Below are 19,076 nucleotides of genomic sequence, written 5' to 3'. Positions count from 1 at the left end.
ATCATGAGAAATGCTGAGCTGGATGAAGCACAAGCTGGAATCAAGATTGCTGGGAGAAATATGAAGAACTTCAGATATGCAGATGACACCACCCTTATGCAGAAAGTGAAGAACTAAAGAGCCTCTTGATGAAAGTGAAAGAGGAGAGTGAAAAAGTTGGCTTAAAGCTCAACATTCAGAAAACTAAGATCATGGCATCCAGCCCCATCACTTTATGGCAAATAGATAGGGAAACAGTGGAAACAGTGTCAGACTTTATTTTGGGGGGCTCCAAAATCACTGCAGATGGTGATTGCAGCCATGAAATTACTTACTTACTCCTTGGAAGAAAAGTTATGACCAACCTAGATAGCATATTAAAAAGCAGAGACATCACTTTGCCAACAAAGGTCCATCTAGTCAAAGCTATGGTTTTTCCAGTAGTCATGTACGGACGTGAGAGCTGGATTATAAAGAAAGCTGAGTGCCGAAGAATTGATGCTTTTGAACTGTGGTGTTGGAGAAGACTCTTGAGAGTCCCTTGGACTGTAAGGAAATACAACCAGTTCATCCTAAAGGAAATCAGTCCTGAATATTCATTGGAAGGACTGATGTTGAAGCTGAAACTCCAATACTTTGGCCACCTGATGTGAAGAACTGACTCATGTGAAAAGACCCTGATGCTGGGAAAGGTTGAAGGCAGGAGGAGAAGGGGATTACAGAGGATGAGATGGTTGGATGGCATCACTGACTCGATGGACATGAGTTTAGGTAAACTCTGGGAGTTGGTGATGGACAGGGAGGCCTGGCGTGCTGCGGTCCATGGGGTCACAAAGAGTCAGACACGACTGAGTGGCTGAACTGAACTGAGGCTAAGGTAGTACTTTAGATAGATTGCCCTGAGGGTGGATTTGAGATCAGACTGAGGCAAGAAAACTAGTGAAGAAGTCCAGCTAAGAGATGAGACGGGCTTGAACAAGGTGAGGGGCAAAGGCCACGAGAGGACAGTAGGACAAACAGCCCCGGGGTGGGTGACCGGCCGGGGAGGGCAGGTGGCAGGCAGGAGGCATCCAAGAGGAACCAGGTTTCTGGCTTGACCTCTGACCTTTGATGGTGAACCAGAATGATTACCCACAGGGAAGTAACCCCATCTGGAAGGTAAAGCGACAGCTTTCTAAATACCGCACAACCTGATTCACAGACGGAACCATCAAATCTGACCAAGAATCTTATTTCTAGAAGCCAAAGAGCTTTTGCTATTAAAGAAAATCCAGCCTACGTCACCATGACCTTCCAGAAGAGGGGCTTGCCACTGCCACGTCACCGGGTGTGTTTTCCCACGTCAGAGGCTTCTCTGGGCCTGTACCAAGGCTCCAAGGGGTGGCACCCGGCTGGGTGCTGGGTCTGGAGCTTTCTGAGGGGAGCTCAGTGAAGAAAGCGGAGAATCAGGGAAGAAGACAAGGCTCTTCCTATTCTCTGGCATCAAGAGCCGTTCCTGCGGCGCAGCGCGGGGAAGCCACGTACCTTGGTTCTGAGAACGTTTGCCTGGTGGTTTGGGTGCAGGAAAACGCTCAGTAAGAGGCCCACGAGGAACGGCCCATATCGGCAGTAGGGCTTCGTGTAGTACTCCAGGAAATACAGTCTGGCTGCCTCTTCACTGAAAAACACAAGGACATGAGGCCAAAGGTTACATTTGATCTGGACATGGATAAAGGAATCTCTCAGACGTTCACTGGGGCAATCAGCAAAGCCAAAAACACCGGGAGTACAGGAGTTCACTTCTTCGGTGATGGTCCGCAGAGAGTACCCTCACGATCCTGCCTTGGGCCACGGCTGGTTTCTGAAATTCCAAACTCCCTTGGGCCCCTCCAACCTGGGACCCAAGGAAATGTGATGACAGCGTTCTTTTAAAATAGCTGTTTCCAGTGGCTGGCATGTCAGGATAGCTCTAAAAACGTGGTTCCCAGAAGTGAACCTCTTCTGAAAGACGTGAACCTCTTCACGGAAGCTCTCACAAAATTGGGTGGCTTGGGCCCCAGCCCTGGAGATTCGCATTCAGTTGGCCCAGGGCGGTGCTTGCTGGAAGCATCGGTGAGATGTCAATGCCCACCCCCACCCCACCGCCCCCAACCCACAGGTGACTCTCATTTGTGTCTGGGGTTGAGAACCACAGGCAAAGCAGGAGCCAGCCTCCTTCTCCGCCACCCGGCTGTGCGCACAGAAGCCGATCGGAAGGGCATGGTGCCTCTCTGGTCTAAATGCCTGGGGTGTGCTCAGTCACTCATCCACTCATCTGTTCCACTAACAATGTATTTTGGGCACTTTTTTTTTTTCTTTTTGGCCATGCTGTGTGGCACGTGGGCTCTGAGTTCCCCGACCAGGGATCGAACCCTTGTCCCCTGCAATGGAAGCATGGAGTCCCAACCACTGGACTGCCAGGGAAGTCAGTCCCTTGAGCACTTCTGTGCCATGCACAGTTCTGGGCTAGTTCACCCTGGGAGGTCAGTGAAGGCTGCTCGGAGAAGGTGACATACGTACTGACACCTGCAGGGAGAGAAGGAGCTCGCATTGCCCAGATCTGGATTCTAGAGGAACAGCGTTTTCGTGTGAGCGAACAGCAAGGTCTCGGGCCCTGAGGAGGGAGCCTGTTGGGTGTGTGGAGGGAAGGAGGCTGCTGAGACCTGTCCAGAGTCAGCGGGTGGGGGAGAGACAGATGACGCCAGGCAGGGATTCTGCCCTGAGAACAGCGGAAGGGTTGAGTGGATGACTGCCAGCATCCGGCTTCCACCTGCACCCGCCTGACTGCTGCACGGAGAACAAATGAGCAGGAAATCTCACTGGTTTTTCCTGCAGAACACTCAACTGGTACCGAGAAAGAACTGCTACACATACTCCCTTGGAAAGGCAAACTCGCGCAGTGGGTAAGGTCCTGGGTTCAGCTCACACCTGTGCCACTCACTAGGCGTGTGACCTTGAAGGGGCAACCCCAACTTCGTTAAAGTTCTGTCTCTCCATCCCACAATAGAGCTTCCAAGCAGCAGTTCGCCACTGGAGGAGAAACGCCATACAGCCACGTGGGGGCACCCCTTTCCTCCCAGAAGCGTTTCAGTGGGCGAGAGAGAGCTCCCTGTGTTCAGAGCAGATCCCCAGTGCCAGCTCAAAGAGTCAGAGGTTTGGAAACAAACACGCAATGAACTTTCCTATCCAGGCCGAACAGTTCCCGCCCACATTTCCGCAGGAGCCAACGTGCACAGGGCTAAGAGCCTGGCATCTGTTCAGCAGCCCTGCCTGGGAGGTCCTGGCCATCCTGAGGGGAGGCGAGGGACAGAGCCGGCGGGCTGGGAAGTGCGGCGGTTACCTGGCTTCTGACGGAGCTACCACGGGAAGGTTGTAAGCCAGTGTGAGCAGAGCAGAGGTGGTGCAAGATGCCACGAGCAGCATGGCCCCGAGCAGGACAAGGGCACGCTGACTTCTGCAAAGAAGAGAGCACGGTCATGTTCCTTCTCACTCTGGGGCTACTGAAGGCTGGCAGACTTGGCAACCAGAGGTGCTTCCTGCCAGCCTGCCTTTGAGAGAGGCTGGCTTGGGGCCAAGTGTGTCCAGAGCTGGGCTGGAGTTAAAAAGCTTGAGTTAGACTTCAGTCTTGAGCACTTATTAGCAGCCCAATACTGGGCAGTGAAATCCTTGCCTTAGAATAGCTTCGTCTTCCTGCTGAAATTTACTGTGACGAGACCGTGCTTGGGAAAGTCCCTTGCCACCCATGAAGCACTAAAGGGACTGAAGAGGAGGGACTTCCCTGGGGGTCCACAGGTTAAGACTCCGTGCTTCCACTGCAGCGGGCACAGGTTCCATCCCTGGTCGGGGAAGTAAGATCCCACATGCCGCTAGGTGCGACAAAAAGAAAACTAAACAATAATAATAATAATAAAAATTAAGAAGTGGTGATTGATTCAGGAGCGAGATGATTGGCATGCACAGGTGAGACACAGCAGAGGGGGACAGAGTAACAGGGGGACCCGGGGATCCTCCCCCCAACCCAAATGCAAATCTGACCAGTGTCAGGGTTCAGGTGGTTCGTGCGGAGGCAAGAATGAGGGCAGGGGTGGAACAGGGGAACAAGGAAGGCCAATGCAAGGCACTATCACGGTGGTCAATGCTCAGTTCTTCCAGAACATTCTGTGGAGCCTTCTGAAATGCACCTCAAAACTGTCCTAAGGGGGTGAAAGAAAGAAGCATTTTCCTACCGTCTTCTAGCCCCCTTGGGTCAAAGGTGGCCCCACAAAAATTAATTCCTCCAAAATTTGGGACTCTGTATGTAGGCCGAGAGGGTTCGGTTCTGAGGCAGGAAATGAGGTGTAGGGACAGAGGCTCAGAGTGAGACAGTATCTGGTTGCATCTACTGGGAATCAGGAGGGTTAGGACCAGGAGGGTCTGCAGTGGAAGAAATGCTCAACACGGATGCCAGACCACCCGGGCACAACCCTGCCTTTGGCAGTCCTAGTCCAGTGCTGAAGTTGCCGTGGTTCTTCGTGAGGAAGAGAGGAGATGCCATTGGCTTCACACCATAGTGATTTAGGGAGTAAATCATCGTTTAGAGTGCCAGTTCTAGTTCAGTTTGTGCTCAGGAGCAGAAGAGGCATCTTAGCTCAGTGGTGCAGTAATTGACTAGTAATGCCTGCCATGCATGGGTCAGGGCAGTGCAGGTATGGTAACCAGGCTATATATTCACCATGGCTTATCTTTTTTGCTGAACCATGGCTCGGTGGTAAACAACCCGTCTGCCAATGCAGGAGATGTGAGTTTGATCTCTGAGAGGGAAGATCCCCTGGAGAAGGAAATGGCAACCCACACCAGTACTCTTGCCTGGGAAATCCCATGGACAGAGGAGCCTGGTGGGGCTACAGTCTATGGGGTCACCAAAGGACACGACTTTGCGACTAAACAACCACCACCACCCCCAGGAAGCATGCGGGATCTCAGTTCCCTGACTGGGGATCGAACCCACACTACCTGCAGTGAACGGGCAGGTTCTTAACCACTGGCCACCAGGAAGTCCCAGTTCATCGTGCCTTTTGCAGACCCTCCAGTTCCATCCTCCTTGAATTACTAGAATTCTACACGAGTGTGTTCCCCAAGGGGAAAGAGCCCTACCTTTTAGACCTCCTTCCATTTAGAGGCTAAACGAAGTAGCACAGTCACAGGCTTGGGCGCCGCCGGTTTCCAGGTGAGGAACTGAGACCCTCCTCCCATGACGGCCCCTCAGAAAGATGCTGACCCTGGGGCAAGGCTGTCTCGGTCACAGGGACACTCAAGCAGGTTCCCAGCAGGCCTAGAGGGCAGAGGTGCTGAGAACTCATCGTCTTCGGTGGGTGGGCGGCTGGCAAACCATCCGGTCAGGCCATCCAATAAAAACCCACATGCACTCGAGTAAATATTGTCTCACTCCCTGGGGAACTGGAGCCCAAGCCGTGCCGCCTCTACTCAGGAGTCAGACACATCCCCGCTGGCCATCACAGCTGCAAAGACTACTAAAAGCTTCCTAGGACAGACTGCTGTGGGCTGGATCGTGTCCCCCAGCCCTGCCAATTCTAACCTCCACGACCTCAGAGTGTGGCTCCGTTTGGAGATGGAGTCATTAGAGAGATAATTAAGGTGAAATGAGGTCAGTCATTGGGGTGCATCTTAATCCAGTGGGACTCGTGTCTTTATAAGAAGAAGAGATTAGGACACAGAGAGCCCAGAGGGAAGACCACGTGAGGAGGCACGGCCGTCTATAAGCCAAGGAGAGAGGCCTTGGAAGAAACCAGCGCTTCCTTCACTAAACACCCTAAATGCCAGCAGTCAGGGCATCCTACTGCCAGGGCGCCTCCGAGGGAGCCGGTAGAGGCTTGCCGGTCCTCCTTGGCCAAGGCTCCAGGGCTGGCGAGCCGCCCACCTGCCCTCCAGGTGCCTGCAGCAGCCCTTCACGGAGGGCAGGTGCTGGTTCCCATGGGTACGATCTCGCTGTCTCTTCCAACCCTGAGGTGAAGTGTGTCATCTCCATCTCACAGATGTGAAAAATGACGAGAGTCCAGCGACTTACGCTGAGTCCCCCAGCTTTGAACCCACATCTTCTGACTCAAACTCTATACCAGCAATCCACCTCTGTGCCTAGCGGAAGGGTGGGACATATTTTTAAAAGTAGTCAGCCAAAATCTCTTACATTTGCAGTTAGAAAACTTAATGTGCTTCAGATATGCATGTAAAAAAATAGATCTGCCTTTTAAAAAATTTTTCCATTCTTAGATTAAATTAAAATTAGGATGCATTTTCCTTGCCTAAGATGCTTGACTGTTTGCATAGCACTGGAGTAGGCAACACCACAGGTCAGCCTGTGATTTACATGTCCCCTTGCAAAGAGCATTAACAGGTAACCACAAAACAGAGCTGCTGCTGCTGCTGCTAAGTCGCTTCAGTCGTGTCCAACTCTGTGCTGTCCCATAGATAGAAGCCCACCAGGCCGTCCCTGGGATTCTCCAGGCAAGAACACTGGAGTGGACTGCCATTTCCTCCTCCAATGCATGAAAGTGAAAAGTGAAAGTGAAGTCGCTCAGTCATGTCTGACTCTTAGCAGAGCTAGTCAACACATATTTGGAGTTCAGCTCCATGCCCAGTAATCAAAGACTTACAAATTAGATGTGAAAAATCAATGTTTTCTTATATATCTTAAAATAATAATTTTTAAAAAGCGAGATATAGATCTCGTTAATAGTCCATATTGGCAACAGTATAATTAGATGACTAGAGGACTGAATATTGCTACAACCTTTAAGGCAAGCCTTCTGTCATTACACTTCAAGATCTCCAAAGACACTCATGCCCTTTGACTCTGAAACTCTTCTTAAGAACCTGCATTCTAGAAATATCAGAGTTGGAGACAAATGGTAACTACAAAGATGTTTCTGAGACTGTTATTGATAAAAGCACAAAATTGGAAATAATCTATTTAACACTAGAGGAAGGTATAGGTAAACTACAGTTCATTCACAAATATGAAATATTATACAGACATTGAAAGTCTGTTTACTTAAGGGACTTCCCTGGTGATCCAGGGGTTAAGAATCCGCCTGCCAGTGCAGGCGCATGGGTTCAATCCTTGGTCCAAGAAGATCCCACATGCCTCGGGACAGCCAAGTCTGCCAGCCACAGCTGCTTGGCCTGTGTGGGCAACTACTGATGTTTGTGCCTAGAGCCCTTGCTCTGAGACAAGAGAAGTCACCAAAATGAGAAGCCTGAGCTCTGCAACTAGAGAAAGCCCAGGAAGCAACAAATACCCAGAACAGCCAAAAATAAACAAAAATAATTTTTTTTAAAGTATATTCACTTGAAAAATAAAATAATATAGGAAAATGATTATGTCATTAAACTATTAGAACAAATGTCTAAAGTATATATGCAGAATTCTTTCATGTATAAAAAAACTGTGCACAATAAAAGAAGCGAAGAATAAACATCAAAATACGTACAGTGAAATCACTCTCCTTAAGTGAGGAAACAGGCCTAAGGTGATTGTTTTTTTTTCCCCTCTCTTTAGCATAATGTTTTTCAGTGTTTCTTAAATAGAACATGTATTTGAGCAAAAAAGAATAAAAAATCTTTTAAAATAGGCGTGGATAATCCACAACTTTTAAGGTTTCCTGCGAATTATTGAGGCCTTAGAGCTTTTCCAAAACTAACAAAACTAAGGTGATAAGCACCCAAGGTGGAGAAGCAGGCACACTGATGTCTTACTTGGGACGCTGTAAATTATCTCACTCTTTCTGAAGAGTCATTTCACGATATGTAACAAGCACTGCAAAATTGTTCTTAGCCTTTGACATAATAATTCCACCAGGAAACAGGTCCCCAAGGAAATAAATACAGAAGAGGAAAAAGGGGCGTGTTCCAAGACACGTGCTGAGGAGCCATTTATAATCATGAAACACTGGAAGCAATCTAAGCGCCCACCACAGAAGACGGCATATAGATCCTAAACCTGACAAGCAGCAGGCCACACCCTCAGGAGGAAATGTGTATGAGAACAGTGAAGTGAAAAAAAAAAAAAGACTGGAGAAGAACGTGGAAGAAGTAAACAGCGGTGGAGTCAGGGTCCACACGCTTCTGAAAAGTGAGTTTCTCAGTCCTAAATTGTAAGAGCTGCTTTGCCCAGAACTGGGGGCCCCCCAAGAGTTTTAAGAAAGGTGAGGAGAAACACTTGTTTCAGTTAGACTCACTTTCCGTGGATGAAGACGATCACCGGGGTGGTGAGATGGAATTGAAAGTCATTGGCAAGATACCACGTCCAGCCGTTGCACTGGAAAGAGACGGCAAAGGTCACTCCCCTCCTCCACGTGGCCAGCGGCTCGCCTCCCCGGACCAGGAGGAGGAACTCAGGGGCGGGTAAGGCGATTTCCACAGGAAGAGAAAGGACTTGAGTTAAAGATATTTCACAAACCTCATCTCAGCTCTGGAGAAGGAAATGGCAACCCACTCCAGTATTCTTGCCTAGAGAATCCTGTGGACAGAGGAGCCTGGTGGGCTGCTGTCCGTAGGGTCGCACAGAGCCAGACACGACTGAAGCGACTTAGCATGCATGCATGCATTGGAGAAGGAAATGGCAACCCACTCCAGTATTCTTGCCTGGAGAATCCCAGGGACAGAGGAGTCCACTGGGCTGCCGTCTATGGGGTTGCACAGAATTGGACACGACTGAAGCAACTTAGCAGCCGCAGCAGCGTCTCAACTCACCCCCCTAACAATCCCAGGGGAGTAGGTATTCTTATTGCCATTTTACACCCTGGAAATTCAGACACGCTTTCTCTCTTGTTTAAGACAACAATCACAGCTAATCTCCCAGGGCAGCGGTGGGGACTGAATTCCACCACCGCGTCACGGGTGTGAGGAGTAATTACCCTCACAGCGCGGTTGGGGTCGGAGGGCCCCTGTTGTCTCTTCCTTGCCCTCCCCCCAACTCCAGGTGGAGAGAATGTGTTCATTTATTTTATTCTGTTTTTGATTTGATAGACCGTGCTCATTGAGAACGGAGGTCTGGCTGCAGACGAGCATTAGCGGGAAACTCCGGAGTTCCCACGCGTGACTGACGTGAGAGCAGCTGGCCGGAGCGACCTCATCCCGGGCTGTCTGTGCCTGTGGGGCACGAGGTGGCCCCTGTGTCTCTAATTAAGGGTGAGACGACTTCTGGGGGCAAGTCTCCCCAGGGCTTCAGAGATGAGAGGTGCCTCGGTCTCCCCTCCCACCCCGTCACTCCTGAGGGGACCAGGCTAATCAGAAGTGACAGCTTCGCTCATCCCACCTGTGACCCCAGCCAGTCTGCCCCCAGGAAGGTGGCCGGGCCTCTGCTCCAGGGCCCCCTGTCACGGAGGGTGATGGAGGGGTCTGCCTGAAGACAGTTAAGACAGTGACGGAAGCCCTGTCGAAGCTGCCGGGCCCTTGTGAACCAAAGGCAGCCGTCTGGTTGGTCAGCGGTCCTGCAGTCAGTTTCGTGATTCTCCTTTCAGCAGTGCTTTCTGCTGCTGCTGCTAAGTTGCTTCAGTCGTGTCCGACTCTGTGCGACCCCATAGACGGCAGCCCACCAGGCTCTGCCGTCCCTGGGATTCTCCAGGCAAGAATACTGGAGTCGGTTGTCATTTCCTTCTCCAACGGATGCATGCATGCTAAGCTGCTTCAGTTGTCTCCGACTCTGTGTGACGCTATGGACAGCAGCCCACCAGGCTCCTCTGTCCACGGGATTCTCTAGGCAAGAATGCTGGAGTGGGTTGCCATTTCCTTCTCCGCAGTGCTTTCGAGGCAGGTGCAAAATCATTGACGCGGTTTAATTACAACTAGTTCACTTCCATTTGCTCCAAGCTTGGAAAGGAAGCATGACCCATATACACAGACGTTGTGAGATCTGGCTGGACATGGGGTAGAATTCATTACGGGGAGGGTGTGGTGACTCCTTCCGTCCCAATCTCGGTTCTCTGGGTGGAGGTGAAGAAGGCGTCCTTCCTGCTGGGGTGGCGTGGCCCCAGACTGCACAGTGATGGGGCGGGGGCAGCTGCGTCCAGGACAGGCAGCGCGCTGGCCCGGCCCCGGGCCCGCGCCCCGTTCCGTCTCTGCTTTCCCAGCGCCCACCCCGCCAGAGCTGGTGCAGCAACCCCCGCCTCACACCCGAGGCGAGCCTCCCTCCCACAGCCCACCTTCCTACAGCATCGCCAGAAGAAACGGGATCAGACTCGGGCTGACCCGGGAACGCGCGCCGGATCGCGCCCCTCCGCCCCTTCGCGGAAGACTTGAACGCACCGCATCCTGGACCGACAGGAAGTTATTTAGCAACAGCAAGTTCGTCCACCAGGCACGCCGGCAGTTCTCCAGGTGAAGCTTGGGCACCTCCCAGACGGGCCCCCAGGGCGCAAGGGAGAACAATCCAACCAGCAAGCACACGGAGTACAGGTGAAGAGGCTGCAACCTAGCGGGAGAGAGCCCGGAGCGAATGATTCTCCATGGGGGTTCCATTCGGTCCCCTGGGGTGGGGGTCACATAGTGATGGTGGATAAGACGCTCAAAAATAGACTGTCCTGGGGGAGGGACCACGTCCTCACTCACCCCTCAAACCTTCCATTCATTCGTGGGTTCAAAGCGGCCTAGGTGCTACTGATGCAAAAATACTGTTCTTCATGGAGCAAGTCCTACGTGTAAGCCACTCTGCTAGGAACTTTCTAAACCTGTCCAGTAACTATGATGTCAATTTTACTGATGAGCAAATTAGAGCTCAGAGACGTTTGAGTCCCTTACCCAAGATGGTCCAACCATATGTCAGTACTGAGATCTGTCACCGTTACCTGTTCCTTTCAGGGGCCTCCCTAGATGAACATAGCTCTCATACCCCCTCTTATCCTCCCTTCCTGCCTCACTGCATTTCCTCCTTCCTTCCCTCACACACCACCTCCTTCCAAGCAGGGTCTGCGGCAGCTACAAGCTGATGAAGAGGACACTTGGTGTCTAGACTGGGGCTGTTCAATAAAATGTAATAATTCCAGCCACATCAGCTGTTCCGTTAGCACATTCCAGCGGCCGCATTTTAAAAAGTCAACAGTACAATTAGTTTTAATACTATACTTCATTTGGTCAATACATTCAAAATATTGTCATTTCAACAGATAGCCAATATGAAAAACTATTGAGCTATTTTGCACTCTTTTCTTTCAGAAGCCTGTGTATTGGAGATTTGCAGCCTGTCTCACTGGTCTGCCCATCTCTGGGGCGGGGGGGGGGGGATGGCTTATGGACAACACGGAAGGCACATGCAATGCGGGTGTGGCTTCTGGGTGGCCCCCAGCAGAGCCCTCTTTTTTTAAAGAATATATTTGAAAATCCAGGGCAGTACAAGGGCAGAGAGCCTATGGCCCAGAAGCATCTCTAAACATCTCGGAGGGGGCTTCAGGGCCTGCGGTGTGGGGTGACGGATGGGGGAGGGCAGGGCAGCTAGAGGAGCAGCCCCAGCAGAGGTGTGGGTCAGCACCCCGCCTCTGGTCTGCATCCCACAGAGATGACCTCCTTCCTAGAGAGCATCAGGAGGGCAGGAGGGTGGTGGGTATCTGGGAGCAGGCCTGAGGTTGCTGATCAGAGTCTGAGGGCATGGGCGCCAACTCTGCCAGGATGCACCTTCCTGGACCAGCTCAGGCTGCAGCCGCAGAGCCCTGGCCAGGTCCTGGGTCCTGCCCAGTCAGCCGTCTGACCGCGCTGCTGTGCGGATGTGGGACCGTGCTGCTGTGCGGATGCTCCCTCGGGCTTGGGCTCGCACCCCTGCCCGGCCTCCCCCCACCATCTGTCACCTCCATCTCCCCGGGAGAACCAGTCAGCCCCAGCTCCCCTCTGAACCGGAGTCCGGGTCAGACACCCTCCAGAGGGACTTGGGTAGAGGTGGCATTCCGCCTCAGGCAGGCTCGTGGCCGGGCCGGCAGGGGGAGCGGAGGCTACTGGGGGGCCACGCCTGAGGGGTTACAGGGGAAAGAACACAGAGACGTGAGTTCTAGTTTTGTCTAAATTTTTCACACTGAGAAAATCGGGTCACTCCTTCCTTTCCTCTCCTGCGGAAAAGGGGGCTGACAGTTCCTTAGCTTCCTCTAAGGAGAAGGAGGACTCCCGCCTCCTCAGATTTTCTGAGAATCAAGAGATCACTAAGAAAACTGGAGTTGGAGAATGGAGTTATGGTTGCCGGGGGGAAGGGAGAGTAAGGGAGTTTGAGAAGGACAGGTACACAAGGCTATATTTAAAATGGATAACCAGCACTTCTCTGGTGACCCAGAGGTAAGGAATCCACCTTGCAGTGCAGGGGATGTGGGCTCGATCCCTGGTCTGGGAAGATTCCACGTGCCTCAGGACAACTAAGCCCGCGGACCTCACTGTGGGATTAAGACTTGATGCAGCCAAATAAATAAATATATAAAAAAAAAATCTTAAAGTGGATCACCAACAAGGACCCCCTGCAGAGCACAGGGAACTCCGCTCACTGTTACGTGGCAGCCTGGATGGGGGAGTCGGGGAGAGTGGACACATGGACATGCATGGCTGAGTCCCTGTGCTGTCCACTGGAAACTGTCCCAGCACTGTTAATCAGCCATACCCCAATACAAAATAAAAAGTTAAAAAAAAAAAAACAACTGTTTGAAACGTGGGGCGTGTCATATAAATATACATGCCCTTCAAGTGTCTGTCCAAACTTGAAGATTCAGTCAAAGTGGGTTTGCAAAGATTAAAATCTGTGACACTAGCCACTGCCGGGGGGTGTGAGCAGCGGCCTCCTCATAGCTGGCCGGGTGGGAAGGTCAATTGGAAAACGTCCATCAGCACATTCAAGGCACCAAATGTGCAATTTTGGTGGAATTTACCTCGTAGGAATTTAGCCTGCAAACGTGCCCAGACAGCTGCACAAAGATGTACAGACTTCGTGTCACTGTCTAAAAAGACTGCAAAAAACTTGGAAATCACCTTCATGCCCATTCATGGAGAGCAGTTAAATACATGATGATGGTCCACCCACACGGCGCCATCCCGGCAACCTTAAAATCAGTGAGGTGAGTCCTTCCAAAAGGAAGTTAGAGAAAGATGCCAAATCATTAAGTTTAAAAAGCTATGTGCAAAATAATGCAGTATTAAGTATAGTTCTATTTGTGGGTGGGGAAAAGAATATATAAACACATGGAAAGTCCCTGCAAGAATTAATTCATAAGAAGCTGTTACCAAAGCCGTCCTGTGGGAGATGAGACTGGAAGGGGTGCCTTTATTTTTAGTATATAACCTTCTGCTACAGTTAGACATTAGTATCAATAATTTTTTTAACTTAAACCAATGGGTGGGGGCTTCCCAGGTGGTGCAGAGGTAAAGAATCCACTTGCCAATGCAGGAGATGCAGGAGACTTGGGTTCAATCCCTGGTTGGGAAGATCCCCTGGAGGAGGAAATGGCAACCCATTCCAGTGTTCTTGCCTGGAAGTCGATGGACAGAGGAGCTTGGTGGGCTACAGTCCATGGGGTTGCAAAGAGCTGGACATGACAGAGTGCACACATCCATGAACTAATTTTTTTTAAATTTCTTTTGTTTACTTTTTTTAAATTTTATTTAATTTTTGAACTTTACATAATTGTATTAGTTTTGCCAAATACCAAAATAAATCCACCACAAGCCCCAAGGCTTGTAGGGTCTTAGTTCCTCGACCAAGGGTCGAACCCGGGCCCCCTGTATTTGGAAGGCGGATTCTGAACCACTGGACCAACGGGGAAGTCCTACTAATAAGCTAATTTTTAACTAGTGGCTCCAACTTGGAACAATCCCACAGTTTTAGGGGTCTGGAGCCTCTTCTCTCCTTGTTTCCTGTGAGATACCTGTAAGGTTTCACCCCTAGAAGCTGGGCTTTCACATTTTCTGAAACTTGCAGAAGGCCCCACTTGGTCTGCCTCTCCTGCCCTTGCCCCCATACCGCAACGAAGTTCTGTCCCAGCTTGGACTCATTTGTTCTCTTCCTGGCTCCCAGCTGGCACTCTCCCAGAGCTCCCCATCTCAAGAATGTCCTCCCCATCCTCCACGTCACTTGAGCTGGAAAGTCTGCCTGTCCACGGTTGGCACCCTCTCCATATCCTCACTGCCCATGGCCAGGGCACATCCCACAACACATCACCCCTGGGACCCTCGCCAGCATCTTGCCCCATGAGGCTTCACCACTGCACCTTCCTCCACTCTGGGCTCTCAGCCCCAACGACTGCTTTATCTGTCCAGGAAAACACGTCTGAGTCTTTACCCCCCAGCTCTGGGGCTGTTCTTCTGAAGGGTTTCCCAGGCAGCACCCACCAGGCCACTGGATACCACACCCCAACCCCTAACAACCCGCCTGAGCACTTATCACTGAGAACGCTGGGCCTGAATGCCAGGCCCTTTCCTCCAGAAGAACACAGGGCAAGACTGGCTGCTTCACCCAGTGCTCGTCCCCAAAATATATTGCAAGAAAAAGTATTCTGTCAAGCCTTCAGGGCGAGGACTAGATTTAATGGAGCTTGGAAGAAACCACAAAGGCAATAAAGTTCTATTTCTTAGCTTAGACTCATTCTTAAACTATTAACCACAGAAGTTAAAAAGTAAAAATAACAACAGTAATAATGATAGCTTATATTTACTGAGGGCATACTACCTGTCACATTGTTCTAAATTCTTTGCCTGCGTTATCTGTTCTGATTCTCTCAAGAGTCCAACAAAGTGAGAGCCATGATTCTGCTCATTTTTAAGATGAATAAACTCAAGCACAGAAACACTGAGACGCTTACTCAAGGCCACACAGCTGTAAATGACTGAATCAGAAGGCACGCCCAGGCAGACTGGAGTCAGATCTTACGCAGTCCGTTTGACGGGCCCAGAAGATTGTTTCAACACTCCCCTGCTATTTTGTGATGGTGCAGTGTAACAACAGAGCCATGGACCCTAAGTAACGGGAACTGGGCTCCAGCTTAGCCACAAACCATGATTTTAAAAGTGTATACATTTTTAAATGGTGGGTTACATAGGTAGACGTTTCTTTTTCTCCCTACACGTCTACTGTCTCATTACATCACAGCCACTCTGCTATCGCACTGGCTCCATATTCTGTCCCAGTATTGTATTCCATTCTGATCCAACCAACCAGGCATTCATAAAGAATACTACCATCCTTTCTGCCTTCTTATCAGAACAACCATCATCCCAAGCTTCCACCAGCCCCTTTCCTGATTGTATCTTATTCTTTGTTTATTATTACCATTAATCCTTATTACAGGCTCCAATTACTACTAATTTACAGGAGCCATACAAATTCTGTTGAACATAGATTTCATGGGACTCTGACTGTATATTCATTGAAACCTGCTGTCCATTAGCTTTAGAAATGAGGTTTTTGTTGGTTTAATACAGTTCAAGTTTTATTAGGAAAAATACCATGAGTACTGATATCTTCCACTGTCAAAGCCATTAAACCAGAAAGAGCAACCACATTTAAACATGGTTTAAATGAAAGAAAACTATTTTTCTTTCAGTTTATTTTTTCTTTGAAAATTCTTTCAAAGGAGGGTTAAAGACTAAAAATAATAAATGATTACGCAGCAATACAGAATTGAAAGATTATATGAATAACCTACCTTATAAGGCGACTGAAAAAGTATCTGAGTATGACGCTAGGGGTTATTCCTTTGTCTGAATTCTGATGCATCTTTAAAAATGATCTTGCACTTAACCAGCCACTGAGAGGAAGAGAAGAGTAGATCACAGGAATGACTGATCAGTGATGCAGTTCACAGGTTGATCAATTTGGTTGTCTCTATCAGGACAGACTAAGTGACGCTGCAGTAACAAAACATCTTTAAGACTAAAAACAGTAATAGCTTTCTCCTTGCTCGTGGTATGTGTCCACGGCCAGGCACCTTGAGCTCAGCATCTTCCTCACTACGGGAGCCAGGCCGACGGAGCAGCCTGTGACAAGAACTCTTAGGATTTACTCTCTTAAGCACTTTCTTACCTAACAAACATCAGCGTTATATTTATCATGTGGTACATTCCATTCCTAGTACATACTGGTTTTATAACTGGAAGTTTGTACCTTTTGAGTTTCCCATGCTTTTGACGCTTATTCTGTTTTTTTCTTTTTCTTTTCTTTTTTTTTCAAGTGTGCATGCAATCTGAATTCCCAGGCCAGGGATTGAACCCAGGCTCTCAGCAGTGAAAGTGCAGAGTCCTAACCACTGAACCACCAGGGAATTTCTGCCTTTTAACATTTATAGCGATGAGCCTCTAGGTTTCCTTTAGGATGGACTATTGATCTCCATGCAGTCCAAGGAACTCTCAGGAGTCTTCTCCAACACCAAGAAAATCAACCCTGAATATTCTTTGGAAGGACTGATGCTGAAGCTGAAGCTGCAATACTTTGGCGAAGCGCCAACTCATTGGAACATACCCTGATCCTGGGAAAGATGGACAGCAAAAGGAGAAGGGGACGAGAGAGGATGAGATGATTGGATGGCATCACTGACTCAATGGACGTGAATTTGAGCAAGCTCTGGGAGATGGTGAAAGACAGGGAAGCCTGGTGTGCTGTAGTCCATGGGATCGCAAAGAGTTGGACATGACTTAGTAACAACATGTGTATCATAGTTGCTCAGTCATGCTTGACTCTTTGCAACCCCATGGACTGTAGCCCACCAGGTTCCTCTGTCCATGGAATTCTCCAGGCAAGAATACTGGAGTGGGCTGCCATTTCCTTCTCCAGGGGATCTTCCTGACCCAGGGATCCTGTATTGCAGGAGAGTCTTTACCATCTGAGCCACCAGGGAAGCCTACTATTAAGAGACATTTCTAAGTATAAAGACAGGTCAACTTAAAAAGTATCAGCAGATACATGTTTTATCTTATAATCTATAGACAATACATTAGAATATGTAATGAATCCATACACCTTTTCCAAAGGAATACCTAAGACAGATTGCAGCCATGAAATTAAAAGACGCTTACTCCTTGGAAGGAAAGTTATGACCAACCTAGACAACATATTCAAAAGCAGAGACATTACTTTGCCAACAAAAGTCCATCTAGTCAAGGCTATGGTTTTTCCAGTAGTCAGGTATGGATGTGAGAATTGGACTGTGAAGAAAACTGAGTGCCGAAGAATTGATGCTTTTGAACTGTGGTGTTGGAGAAGACTCTTGAGAGTCCCTTGGACTGCAAGGAGATCCAACCAGTCCATCCTAAAGGAGATCAGTCCTGGGTGTTCATTGGAAGGACTGATGCTGAAACTCCAATACTTCGGCCACCTCATGTGAAGAGTTGACTCACTGGAAAAGACTCTGATGCTGGGAGGGATTGAGGGCAGGAGGAGAAGGGGATGACAGAGGATGAGATGGCTGGATGGTATCACCGAATTGATGGACACGAGTTTGGGTAAACTCTGGGAGTTGGTAATGGACAGGGAGGCCTGGCGTGCTGCGATTCATGGCGTCGCAAAGAGTCGGACACAACTGAGCATCTGAACTGAACTGAACTGAACCCAAGACAGAAGTAGCAGTAAAGTTATAAATGACAGTCATCAATGAGATGAAATAATTTAGATGAAGCTTTTCTCTGTCAAAGAGATGGGGACTGGGCAAGTGGTCAGGAAGGAAATACAATGTGCTTTTAATTTTGCGTGAAAAATAATGTTCAGTTCCACGTTGCTGAACATAGCTCTGTTTTTGCCAAATAAATCCTCTACTTCAAATTACTGTCCAAAAGCTTTATTAAAACTCTGCTTCTGGCCTTTGTTTTGGAATCTGTTACTTTTGCTGCCGCCTCCTGACTGCTGTCCTCTGAAGCTCCTACTTCTTTCCCACTGTCCCCTGACATCTCGGTTGCCCTCGTGCTGTCCTGAGGCCTCAACTGTCTTCCCGCTGTCCTCGGAAGTTGCGATATCCTTCCCGTGGACATTCTCACTCTGGTTGCTCCATGGCCACAGAACGCGGCCCGTGCCGCGCATCACGCCTCTCTTCTGTACCGCTGCCACTGACACAGTAGGGATGTCCAAGCAAACACCCGACCTTCCTTCGAGAAAGACCATTCCCTTCACTTTGAAATCAATATCCTCACCCAGCTGCTCTTTAGGTTCTTTCCAAGCATAGCTAATGTTTGGCATTTCAATCGAGCACTGCAAGATCATGGTCACAAAGCCTGCTTCCGAACTGATCAAGAAGCGCTGGTCTACCGACGTGGCACCGGAAATGTAACAACGTATAACAACCTACAACTTAGTAGCAGCAATAGCTCATGACCCTTGTCGGTGTTTCTCTAAAGAACAAGTGTGTTTCCTATTGCAAAAGAAGGCTGTGTGTGTGTGTGTGTGTGTGTATTGGGCAGGACTTGGAAGGGATCAGTGAGGGTTAGAGACTGTCTACTCTCTGCCAGCAAGAGTTTCTTTTGAAATGCAGCAAGCTGGATTCACTATAATAGGGACAAAATTTATAGAGACAAGTGAAAGAGAGCACTGAGTTGAGGAAGTAGCATGGCCAATTCTGGTTCCGGCTGCCTCTTAGTTTCCAGAAAGAATGAATCAGGGTCTCCCTCTGTGTGTGGGCAAGCACCGTCTCAAGTTCACAAAGACAGGAAAAGAGAAAGGCTGGCAGGAAAACAGGCTCCGAGCAAGACAAGAGGTTCCAGGAGGCTAAGAAGACCCAGGAAACCCAAACAGACTGGGAAAGAATAAAATCCTGCAGGAGAGATATATGAAATCAGCCCAATCTGAGAGATAGAAGAAGGATTCCAAAACCGTCACCAGTGACAGAAGTCTTAGGTCCTACTATGTAATATATTGCTTCCCAGGTGGCTCAGTGGTCAAGAATCTGCCTGCTGATGTGGGAGCCACAGGCAGATTCAATCCCTGGGTCAGGAAGAGCCCCTGGAGAAGGCGACGGCAACCCACTCCAGTATTCTTGCCTGGAGAATTCCATGGACAGAGGAGCCTGGCAGGCTATAGTCCATGGGGGTCTCAAGAGTCAGAGATGAGTGAGCGACTGAGCACACACTCACACATGTTAAAT

At 49.4% G+C, this 19,076-nt stretch overlaps 1 protein-coding gene across 12 annotated transcripts in view; it reads right to left on the bottom strand.

Annotated features, from left to right (window-relative positions):
* Positions 1 to 19,076, bottom strand: part of LOC147346364 (O-acyltransferase like protein-like) — a 68,233-nt gene that overhangs the window by 9,579 nt on the left and 39,578 nt on the right. For 2 of the 12 annotated variants that reach the window (XR_015154146.1, XR_015154148.1), the window contains exons 8-12: positions 15,657 to 15,758; positions 10,197 to 10,465; positions 8,232 to 8,311; positions 3,338 to 3,451; positions 1,504 to 1,636 (exon numbers count right to left, since the gene is read on the bottom strand). Coding sequence is in view for 5 of the 12 variants with exons in the window: in XM_086373673.1 (XP_086229799.1) it covers positions 1,504 to 1,636; positions 3,338 to 3,451; positions 8,232 to 8,311; positions 10,300 to 10,465; positions 15,657 to 15,758 (595 nt within the window). In the remaining 7 variants the exon portion in view is untranslated. The remainder of the gene's footprint in view (positions 1 to 1,503; positions 1,637 to 3,337; positions 3,452 to 8,231; positions 8,312 to 10,196; positions 10,466 to 15,656; positions 15,759 to 19,076) is intronic. The other 10 variants (XR_015154144.1, XM_086373673.1, XR_015154145.1 and 7 more) reach the window with 6 other exon arrangements.

This window comes from Bos grunniens, chromosome 24 (genome assembly GCF_055505025.1).
Source record: "Bos grunniens cultivar Pamir isolate PY7600 chromosome 24, Bosgru_T2T1.0, whole genome shotgun sequence".
Classification (NCBI taxonomy): domain Eukaryota; kingdom Metazoa; phylum Chordata; class Mammalia; order Artiodactyla; family Bovidae; genus Bos; species Bos grunniens.
Note: the sequence above shows the minus strand (reverse complement) of the source record. Positions and strands in the feature narration are given on the sequence as shown.